This window comes from Salmo salar, chromosome 01 (assembly GCF_965601325.2).
Source record: "Salmo salar chromosome 01, fSalSal1, whole genome shotgun sequence".
Lineage (NCBI taxonomy): Eukaryota > Metazoa > Chordata > Actinopteri > Salmoniformes > Salmonidae > Salmo > Salmo salar.
Window position 1 is genome coordinate 167,192,335 of NC_138291.1, and position 11,687 is coordinate 167,204,021.

The window sequence follows — 11,687 nt, forward strand, 5'->3', positions numbered from 1 at the left end:
TGGGGGTGCTGGGGAGTACTTCTGTCTGTAATATAGCCCTTTTGTGTGGAAAAACTCATTCTGATTGGCTGGGCCTGGCTCACAAGTGAGTGGGCCTATGCCCTCCCATACCCACCCATGGCTGCGCCCCTGCCCAGTTTTGTGAAATCCATAGATTGGTCCCTCACCAACTCATACACCCCGACTGGTCGTATATAAACTGCTGCACCCACATGATCCTCATTCAATAATAGGGGAGTTTTATTTCTGTCAAATAAAAACAAAAGAGTACACACAGAAACCACCACAATGCATAAATTGATAATATATAAAATGGTATACTGTATATACATATATCAATGTATAAACATATATATATATGCTCAGACATGTCATGAGAGGTAATATTTGTCACATGCACCGGAGGAGATGGCTGCTGTTTTACGATCCCCTAACCAATTATGCTATTGTGTGTGTTTTTTGGCATTTTTTTAACTTATTTTGTACATAATGTGAGTTGGATGGATGGTGTGTGTGTGTGTGTAGTGTAGTGTACACCTGCTGTGTAAATAGGCCACTGCTGTCATCATGCAAAATGTAACAAAACCACACACACTGCATGACGGCATGCATAGATTAAACACTTTCCCTCAGAATGAACACAGTTTTAGGCCTACATTATGTCACATTTTAAAAGCTTTTTGGTAAGTCTAAAATTATTGATACAATTTTAATTCACATAGATTAACTGCATTCTAAATATCACAAACAAGCAGACAAATTCTAGTAAATATTAAAAACGTATTCAATAACATGGCACCAATGAAAGAAAAATGAGCTAATATGTCAGATATGAAAAAAAAAGCACATTCTGTACAATTAATGGCTCGAGCAGTTAATTTAGTTAACTAAATTAAACACATCTATAGATTTGGTACTTTACAACATCCTGGGTCTGTATGTTATCTATTATTTACAATATAATAAAATACAGATATGTAACGATCTAGCTACCTCTCACCCTCCCTTCTTGTCTACCCTGGGCTGTATCTGGCCTGTGTGTTGTTCCGGGATAAGGCTTAGTTTGATGTGGCTTATGTTTAGGTTTAAGTTAGCTTGGGTTTGCTTAGCTTAGCTCTTAGACTGTGTCTGTTATCAGTCCAGTATGTTGTCGTCAGGCATTCCGGTCACACGGAGGGATATATTCCAGACCCAGATGAGCAAAGATCTCCTCCTCTGAACTAGCCCTTAGATACTGCATCTGATCAGAGAGCAAGAGAGAGCAATGAGGAGGAGAGAGACAAAGAAAGGGAGAGAGAGAGAGAGAACGAGCAAGAGAGAGAATAAGAGGGAGATGGAAAAGACATAGGTAGGAAACATAAGACCACAGTTTAACCCTCAGATCGCTACAGCTGATTGTCAGCATCACGTCTTTGTGCAGGTGCCAGTCCTTTGAAGTGAGCACACAAAGACATGATGCTGTGTGTACCCAAATAAAGTATTTAAAATGTGTGCATGTGTATGACTTTTGAGAGAGTGTGTCTGTATCCATTAGTGTCCAAGTATCTGTGACCTTTGAAATGTTTGAATCCTTCTTGACTGTGCTGTGTGGATTCAAATAAAGTATTGTGAGACTGAAATTACAAGACTGTTATAATACTGTTATTGCATCAAATGGTTGTGTTACGCAACAGAATGGGGGTTGTTAGAACTATATTGTGTCTGTGTGAACAGTGGGCCTCGGGCTTAATGCGGACAGTAGATTTATGATGCCTTTGGTGATAAAATCTAAAAGGCTGCATTCCATCGCATGAGTTGGTGTTTGTGTGCTGGGAGGTACCAGGGTGGAGATGGCTCGAGTATGGATAATTATGAGACAAACCTTGTCTATGGGGGCCATACCCTGGTTTCTACACAATGAGAAGTCTTTACAGCAGATACTGTCTGCTGTGAATTATTTGTATATTTTATACGAATCCTAACCCTGTGACCCATTCCACACATCTGTTGTTTGTCATGTAGACTAAGAGGATGTATCTTTGCTATAAAAAGGTAGCAAAAAAGGTATCCTTTGTCTCGGGGCTCTCAACAAATCATCTAAGAGTGGTTCGTCGACCAGCCATCGTTATCGCAGAGCACTCAATCGAGTTACTTCACATGTGTGTTGTATTGACCTGCTCCCTTATTAATAAGGGAATAAAGATTTAGTTTAAGTATAACTCTGACTTGTGATAAGTTTGTCTCTCATTTGATAATACAGAAATTAACCACTACAGTATTTAAAATGTGTGTGTGTTTGAGAGAGTGTATGTACCCGTTTTCTGTCGTACAGAGCATGGCTGCTCAGAGTCATGGCCTTCTCATGTACTGCCCAGCGACGCAGCTCTCTCTCAAACAACTGCAGAGAGAGAGAGAAAGAGAAGGCTGGTTGAAAATGCGCTCCACTCGCACGTCATCAGGCAAAAGACATTTACAGGGGTGGAATCCCAAAATAAACGTGTAAAGTGATCAAACAAAATGTAGCTAGCTGTGCAAAACATTTTACAGTAATTAGCATATTGTTTGTAAATGTTTGCATGCTTTTCTCCTTGGAGAAAACAACTGCTTCAAAGGGGGTGTAGCAGATCAAAACTCTTCCTGGAAGGACTCCGATAGGATACACATGACTATCCTCGATGAAAGGTGGCTATCGAGGAGGGGAGGACACACTTCCTACTAACAAATGTACACTCTCCTTGACTACTTATTGGTTTCCAGAGGAGAGAAGACAGAGGACAGACTTTTCCCCAAATGAGATAAGGCCTAAGATTCACATGGAAGGCTGGTGGGGGGGGGTGAGGTGCATCTTGAAGCCTTATAACAGGATCACAAGTTAGAGGTCGGGGGTTAGGTTTAGGCCGTACCTTCGATCCAGTCCAGCCCAGTAATGCGAAGGCAAACTGGCTGTATGGAGAGACCACCAGGTCTACCCTCACTGCCCTCCAGGACCGGGGACCTGAGCACTGAGAATGACCCAGCACCCTGCTCACCTTCTGGGCATGGTCACCCACCACCACAAGGGTCTGGGGAAGTGGGTGAGAGTCCGTTTTTGAGTGTGGGTGAGTGTCTGAGTGGGTGTGTGGATCTGTATTGGTCAGTGTCGGTGAGTATGTCTGTGGACCATCCCCCGTCTGGATCTCCCTCCCTTCATTGTCTGTGCTCAGTCTAAAGATAGAGAAGCATCTTTCAAAGCGGTCCATGTTAGAGGCTGGCCTCGCAGGACCCTCTTTGCTCTCCAGATAAGAGTTCCCGGTGGTCTTCTGGTACAACAGGAAGCCCTGGGTACAAAATAGAGTGTTACACCCCTGGAGGTACAGAAACATCCTTACTCAGGTTGGCTTGTTGAACTGACCAGGCCTGATGGTGTTTTGTATAGTAAACAGCTAACCACACGTTCCATATTTAGCTGATAGAAGGAAATGGGGAAATGCTTTCTGGGAATTGTAATAGATGGTGTAAAGTTGTTCGGATGGAAAATAGAAACAACTGGTGTGTGTTACCTGTGCTTCAAGCCAGGACACCACCTTAGGCATGAGCCCCTCCTCTCTGCCCTCGTCGGGGTGGGTTATCAAGAAGTCCACATCATGACCAGTCTGCTTACCTCTATAGTAGGGATGTGAGAAATGAACAAGTTTGCTTCACGTTTAAAAACAGCAAGAAAAAATACATGTTACAATTCCAAGTCAATTCACAATGCAGAATAATGAGATTGTAACGTTCTTTGTTTCACGGAAATATGGCTCACTCGGGATACATCAGAGTGGGTACAGCCACCTGGCTTCTTCACGCATCGCGCCGACAGAAACAAACATCTCTCTGGTAACAAGGGCGGGGGTGTATGCCTTATGATTAACGAGACGTGGTGTGATCATAACAACATACAGGAACTCAAGTCCTTTTGTTCACCTGACCTGGAATTCCTTACAATCAAATGCCGACCGCATTATCTACCAAGAGAATTCTCTTCGATCATAATCAGTCGTGTATACCCCCCCAAGCAGACATCTCGACGGCCCTGAAAGAACTTCATTTGACTCTATGTAAACTGGAAACCACATATCCTGAGGCTGCATTTATTGTAGCTGGGGATTTTAACAAGGCTAATCTGAAAACAAGACTCCCTAAATTTTATCAGCATATCAAATGCGCGACCCGGGTTGGCAAAACCCTGGATCATTGTTACTCTAACTTCCGCGACGCATATAAAGCACTCCTTTTGGTAAATCTGACCACGACTCCATTTTGTTGCTCCCAGCCTATAGACAGAAACTATAACAGGAAGCGCCCGTGCTTAGGTCTGTTCAACGCTGGTCCGACCAATCGGATTCCACGCTTCAAGATTGCTTCGATCACGTGGATTGGGATATGTTCCGCATAGCGTCGGACAATAACATTGATGAATACGCGGATTCGGTGAGCGAGTTTATTAGCAAGTGCATCAGTGACGTTGTACCCACAGCAACTATTAAAACCTTCCCCAACCAGAAACCGAGGATTGATGGCAGCATTTGCACAAAACTGAAAGCGCGAACCACTGCTTTTAAATCAGGGCAAGGTGACCGGAAACATGACCGAATACAAACAGTGTAGCGATTCCCTCGGCAAGACAATCAAACAAGCTAAGCGTAAGTATAGAGACAAAGTGGAGACGCAATTCAACGGCTCAGACACGAGAGGTATGTGGCAGGGTCTATAGTCAATCACGGACTACAAAAGGAAAACCAGCCCTGTCACGGACCACGATGTCTTGCTCCCAGACAAACTAAACTTACTTGCTCGCTGACACGGCCCGCTACCAAAACCTGCGGGCTCTCCTTCACTGCAGCCAATGTGAGTAAAACATTTAAACGTGTTAACCCTCACAAGGCTGCCGGCCCAGACGGCATCCCCAGCCGCGTCCTCAGAGCATGTGCAGACCAGCTGGCTGGTGTGTTTACAGACATATTCAATCAATCCTTATCCTAGTCTGCTGTTCCCACATGCTTCAAGAGGGCCACCATTGTTCCTGTCCTCAAGAAAGCTACGGTAACTGAGCTAAATGACTATCGCCCCGTAGCACTCACTTCCGTCATCATGAAGTGCTTTGAGAGACTAGTCAAGGATCATATCACCTCCACCCTACCGGACACCCTAGACCCACTCCAATTTGCTTACCGCCCCAATAGGTCCACAGGCGACGCAATCACACTGCACACTGCCCTAACCCATCTGGACAAGAGGAATATCTATGTAAGAATGCTGTTCATCAATTACAGCTCAGCATTTAACACCATAGTACCCTCCAAACTCGTCATTAAGCTCGAGACCCTGGGTCGACCCCGCCCCTGTGCAACTGGGTCCTGCACTTCCTGAGGGGCCGCCCCCCAGGTGGTGAGGGTAGGTAACAACATCTCCACCCCGCTGATCCTCAACACTGGGGCCCCACAAGGGTGCGTTCTCAGCCCTCTCCTGTACACCCTGTTCACCCACGACTGCGTGGCCATGCATGCCTCCAACTCAATCATCAAGTTTGCAGACGACACTACAGTGGTAGACTTGATTACCAACAACGACGAGACGGCCTACAGGGAGGAGGTGAGGGCCCTCTAAGTGTGGCGTCAGGAAAATAACCTCACACTCAATGTCAACAAAACAAAGGAGATGATCGTGGACTTCAGGAAACAGCAGAGGGAGCAGCCCCCTATCCACATCGACGGGACAGTAGTAGAGAAGGTGGAAAGTTAAGTTCCTCGGCGTACACATCACGGACAAACTGAAATGGTCCACCCACCCAGTCAGCGTGGTGAAGAAGGCGCAGCAGCGCCTCCTCAACTTCAAGAGGCTGAAGAAATTCAGCTTGTCACCAAAAACACTCAAACTTTTAGACGCACAATCGAGAGCATCCTGTCGGGCTGTATCACTGCCTGGTACGGCAACTGCTCCGCCCATAACCGGAAGGCTGCACAACGCATCACCGGGGGCAAACTACCTGCCCTCCAGGACACCTACACCACCCGATGTCACAGGAAGGCCAAAAAGATCATCAAGGACAACAACCACCCGAGCCACTGTCTGTTCACCCCGCTATCATCCAGAACGCGAGGTCAGGACAGGTGCATCAAAGCGGGGACCGAGAGACTGAAAAACAGCTTCTATCTCAAGGCCATCAGACTGTTAAACAGCCATCACTAACATTGAGTGGCTGCTGCCAACATACTGACTCATCTCTAGCCACTTTAATAATGAAAAATTGATGTAATAAATGTATCACTAGCCACTTTAAACATTGCCACTTTATATAATGTTTACATACCTTACATTACTCATCTCATATGTATATACTGTACTCTATACCATCTACTGCATCTTGCCTATGCTGTTTGGCCATCGCTCATTCATATATTTTTAAGTACATATTCTTATTCATTCCTTTACACTTGTGTGTAAAAGATAGTTGTTGTGAAATTGTTAGGTTAGATTACTTGTTAGACATTACTGCATGGTCGGAACTAGAAGCACAAGCATGTCGCTACACTCACATTAACATCTGCTAACCATGTGTATGTGGCCAATACAATTTGATGGTCCTATTACGCACGTACGACCACTAGGGTCAGGCAATGAAGTTTTTCCTACCACAGTCATATAGCCTACCCTTGAAAACGCCTAGGCTACAGCATGTTTGTCTGTAAGGGTACACTACGGCTTTTTAAATGCTGAAACTAACCTTCTCTGGGGATAGTTTCGAAGCGCCACTGAACGGGCATTTTACTAACCTCCATCACTATTCAACCATAACGGTCAATAAAATGACCTCGAGCTGCCTGTGTGCAGACCACTCTCGCCTAAGAAAAGTATGTACATTCATTTTAAAATACTGTGACTTACCAAGACATTTAGCAGAAAACATCTTCCACTAGGCATCGACTACTAAGTTCCAGTATTTTTGGAACGGAGGAGACTGATAAGTTGCAGTACTTCCGAGAACACAAACACTCGCATCTTTCATAGCGAGCTAGCGAGGGACAGAGAGAGGGGAGGGGCACAGTATAGACAGGTCGTCCACCAGGCAAACGGAGTCAGAACCCTGCAGTAGGCCTATCTATCAGTATAGACAGGTCGTCCACCAGGCAGACGGAGTCAGAACCGTGCAGTAGGCCTATCTATCAGTATAGACAGGTCGTCCACCAGGCAGACGGAGTCAGAACCGTGCAGTAGGCCTATCTATCAGTATAGACAGGTCGTCCACCAGGCAGACGGAGTCAGAACCGTGCAGTAGGCCTATCTATCAGTATAGACAGGTCGTCCACCAGGCAGACGGAGTCAGAACCGTGCAGTAGGCCTATCTATCAGTATAGACAGGTCGTCCACCAGGCAGACGGAGTCAGAACCGTGCAGTAGGCCTATCTATCAGTTGACAGGTCGGCCACCAGGCAGACGGAGTCAGAACCCTGCAGTAGGCCTATCAGTATAGACAGGTCGTCCACCAGGCAGACGGAGTCAGAACCGTGCAGTAGGCCTATCTATCAGTATAGACAGGTCGTCCACCAGGCAGACGGAGTCAGAACCGTGCAGTAGGCCTATCTATCAGTATAGACGGGTCGTCCACCAGGCAGACGGAGTCAGAACCGTGCAGTAGGCCTATCTATCAGTATAGACAGGTCGTCCACCAGGCAGACGGAGTCAGAACCGTGCAGTAGGCCTATCTATCAGTATAGACAGGTCGTCCACCAGGCAGACGGAGTCAGAACCGTGCAGTAGGCCTATCTATCAGTATAGACAGGTCGTCCACCAGGCAGACGGAGTCAGAACCGTGCAGTAGGCCTATCTATCAGTATAGACAGGTCGTCCACCAGGCAGACGGAGTCAGAACCGTGCAGTAGGCCTATCTATCAGTATAGACAGGTCGTCCACCAGGCAGACAGAGTCAGAGCCGTGCAGTAGGCCTATCTATCAGTATAGACAGGTCGTCCACCAGGCAGACGAGTCAGAACCATGCAGTAGGCCTCTCTATCAGTATAGACAGGTCGTCCACCAGGCAGACGAGTCAGAACCGTGCAGTAGGCCTATCTATCAGTATAGACAGGTCGTCCACCAGGCAGACGGAGTCAGAACTGTGCAGTAGGCCTATCTATCAGTATAGACAGGTCGTCCACCAGGCAGACGGAGTCAGAACCGTGCAGTAGGCCTATCTATCAGTATAGACAGGTCGTCCACCAGGCAGACGGAGTCAGAACCGTGCAGTAGGCCTATCTATCAGTATAGACAGGTCGTCCACCAGGCAGACGGAGTCAGAACCGTGCAGTAGGCCTCTCTATCAGTATAGACAGGTCGTCCACCAGACAGACGGAGTCAGAACCGTGCAGTAGTCCTATCTATCCGCAATCAAAAGCTGTATCTCGCAATGGAATGCTGTATTTCGCAAGTTCTTAGCTTGCAATGTCTTGCAACTTCAGTAAAGCAGGGCCTATCATCAATGAATATGCTAGGATATTCTACACGCAACAGACTGATGACACACTGGCATCATTAGTGAAGAGAAAGAGCAGGAGAGCCAGCTGCACTGTGAATTTAATTGTGTGGGGGGAAAGGATCCGAATTTCGTTTAAACGTTCACAACCCTACTCTAGAGAGAGAAATAAGAGGAACGAGATCAACGGAGGACAGAAATAGAGAGGAAAGAAAGAAAAGGAGAGAGAGATACAGACCAGTTATATGTCACCGAATGCGTAGAGCAGTGAAAACTGCTCAGCGTACCTCCTGAATCCTCCAATCAGAGTTATCTCTGCACCCGGGAGCACAGCCCTCTCCACAATCTGACCAATTGCAACAGCCTCTGGTTTCGTGACAGGCAGGTTCAGTTCGTCATAATACTTCAGACCTGAGAGGGAGAGAGGAAGAGAAGAGGATTGAGTGACCTTTGCACTGACTGTAGAAAACTATTGTGCAGAGGGCACTTTGGGCTTACTACCATTACTACCACTGCTCAGAGAGGCTCCACACACACCTATTCGTTGCGCTCTGTTGAGTGTGTGTCCTGATCTTTGCAGGTTGGAGGGGTTGTGTATTCCCTCCCTGAACCAACGGTCCGCTGTCTTTGCCCCTACCCCGAAAATACCTGTTAGGGCCTGAAACACACACACACTTCTCTCCAATAAGTGGAAGCAAAGGACAGAGATTCAGGGACCATAACCAGAGATGGAGGTCTCAGCGCACCCCAACTCACCTTCATGGCCTTAAACTGTTCTGAATGCATGGTGGTCTCCACCTCATGAGATACACCATCCTCCAGAACCTCCTAAAGATAAACAGGGAGAAGGAGGGACTGAGAGGCAAATTGAGAGGTTCTGATAAGAGACCAGAGAGAGAGAGAGAAATACACACAGACAGAAAGAGAGAGAGGTGAAAACATAGAGAAGTGAAAAAAATAGACAGATGTCTGTATCCAGACCTTGATGACTCTGAGTGAGTGCTCCCCCAGACAAGGCAGTCCTCGTAGTTGCTCTGCCCCTCTGACCTCCTGGGGGAGGGATTTCAACAAGGCTGCCGCCCTACGGAACGCCACTCCCCGTCCCTCGTTTTCACTGAGCTCCGCATTCTCAGCCAGTATGGACAACGCATCCTACAGGGGGGAGCAAGAGAGAGAGAAAGAAAAGGAGGAGAGAGAGAGAGAGAGAAAGATATATATAGACAGCTCGTTCAGAAAATACAATATGCTTTTGACAACATAAGTTAGTGTTTGAGATGGAACAAAGTAGCCATAGACATCATTCAGAACATCAACACCTCGTAAGTAAGGAGGGGATTGTGAGAAGGACTCACGGTCAGTATTGTGTTGTGGTGCAGTAGAGGGGTGTGTCTCTGACAGGCATAGCTGGGTACTGAGACCACTGTCAGCTCCAAACCAGGCTTCTCTCTCTCCTGTGGAACAAGGTTGTGTACATTAGGCACACCCCACAACATTTATTTTATTGTCACATAGACTGGATAGGTGCAATGAAATGCGTTATGTTACAGGGGCTGTCAGAAAACAGACAAGCAGGGAAGGACTACCTGGACTTTTTGTTGCAAAAGGTTTTCAGTTGCGTGCCCCCATGAAAATAACCCATATCATTCTCCACTATGCGAGGAAGATGATATTAGTCAAAGTACGGGTAGTGGTAGTAGGTACAGGTAGGTGGCCAGGCTATATCCTACCTGTAGTCTGTGTCTGTCCAGTATAACCACGGGGATGCCAGCATGCATGCTCTCTGTGTACCACACGATGTCCAGGAGATGGACAGAACCAGGTCGGGCTGTCCTGCCTTCTCCTCCTTCTCTCCCCTGTCCTCCAGTCTGGAGGTCCAGCCAAGTCCGGACTTCCTCCCCAGAATTATTCTCGGACACAATATGAGTGATGGAACGGCTAGGGAAAAACAGAGGTTACCAAGACTTGATTTACATTGGCAAATATCCCTAAAGTGTCCCTAAGCACCCTTGTTCCCTTTCATTCAAGACCACTGATTTATAGGAACTTAAGTCTCGAATGATACATACTCAATCTTTCTAGCCTAGCTATCGGTCTTAGATCAGCAGGGATAGTACTGGAGACAAGGTGAAGTTATTAGCATACATTATTTTCACCCCAGAAGATTGTTGTTCACACTACCTTAAGGAGTATTCTATGTTGAAACCTTTCCCCCGTCCGAGCCGAGTGAGGAAGGCTCTCCGACTGGCTCCCATCTTTCTCTCCAGGAGAAAGATGACAACCCCGGGAAACTTTCTGGTCCTGTCACCGCTGCTGTCACTTGTAACGGAGCAGTTCACTTTCCTGCGCTTTAGAGGGACCATATTTGTTGGCAGACTCGCTCATCTGTCTAGAAAACGACAACAGATACATACACAACGGTTCATAATTCTCACGAGTGTGCTTCTTCTTCCTTTAGGTTTTATGGCAGACTACGCCTATTGATGTATTGCCGCCACCTACAGTACGGATAGTGACTAGTATCTTGGGCTCCCGACTGGCGCAGCTGTCTAGGCACTGCATCTCAGTGCAAGAGGTGTCACTACAGTCCCTGGTTCAAATCCAGGCTGTATCACATCCGGTCGTGATTGGGAGTCCCATAGGGCGGCGCACAATTGGCCCAGCGTCGTCCGGGTTTGGCCGGGGTAGGCCGTCATTGTAAATAAGAACTGACTTGCCTAGTTAAATAAAGGTTAAATAAGAAAAAGTGTGCTGCTGTCTTGCTACCACGATGACTTACATGTCTCATCAAGTCTATTTTGGACAACCACCTTCTGAAGCAAGTGCAACACAAAAAATAGTTCCGACGGGGAAACAGGAAGTGCTCTTCCCACCACGCGCCCATGTGGTCAACATAAGAGTTCGCGGGGTTTTATCCCTGTACGTCCAATTAATCACTTCTCTATTAGGATAAACACATGTAATGACCCGCATGGCAAATGTCTAGATAGAAACCAATACACATTTATTTTGATTTCAAATTGAGCAAAACTAGTATACAGAAATGTAGACCAAACTGTTGTAACAAGTTTCAGCTGTTTCAAGACGAATCATCAACATAATATATTAAACAGCATTACACTGATGTCTGCAATTTGTGACTCGTTCTAAGAACACTGTTTTTTTTTTTTTTTAAGAAAGCTGGCACATTTATTGGTATTTATCTAAAACACCACAAGCGGTT

At 46.4% G+C, this 11,687-nt stretch overlaps 1 protein-coding gene across 2 annotated transcripts; it reads right to left on the reverse strand.

Moving 5' to 3' along the window:
• Positions 1-218: 218 nt before the first annotated feature.
• Positions 219-11,616, reverse strand: polm (polymerase (DNA directed), mu). 2 transcript variants are annotated; one of them, XR_001320473.3, is made up of 11 exons: positions 10,967-11,616; positions 10,646-10,853; positions 10,195-10,402; positions 9,820-9,918; positions 9,449-9,619; positions 9,224-9,295; positions 9,005-9,125; positions 8,755-8,878; positions 3,519-3,621; positions 2,294-3,296; positions 219-1,240 (listed from the first exon to the last, which is right to left on the reverse strand). XR_001320473.3 is itself a non-coding variant. In XM_014140468.3 (11 exons), the coding sequence occupies exons 1-11, from the start codon at positions 10,825-10,827 to the stop codon at positions 1,154-1,156; spliced, it is 1,665 nt and encodes a 554-aa protein (XP_013995943.3). In that variant the 5' UTR covers positions 10,828-11,616; the 3' UTR covers positions 219-1,153. The 2 variants fall into 2 exon arrangements, 1 of the variants encoding a protein (XP_013995943.3); XM_014140468.3 differs by having other exon boundaries at positions 2,294-2,377; positions 2,883-3,296; positions 10,646-11,616.
• Between the last annotated feature and the right edge of the window lie 71 nt (positions 11,617-11,687).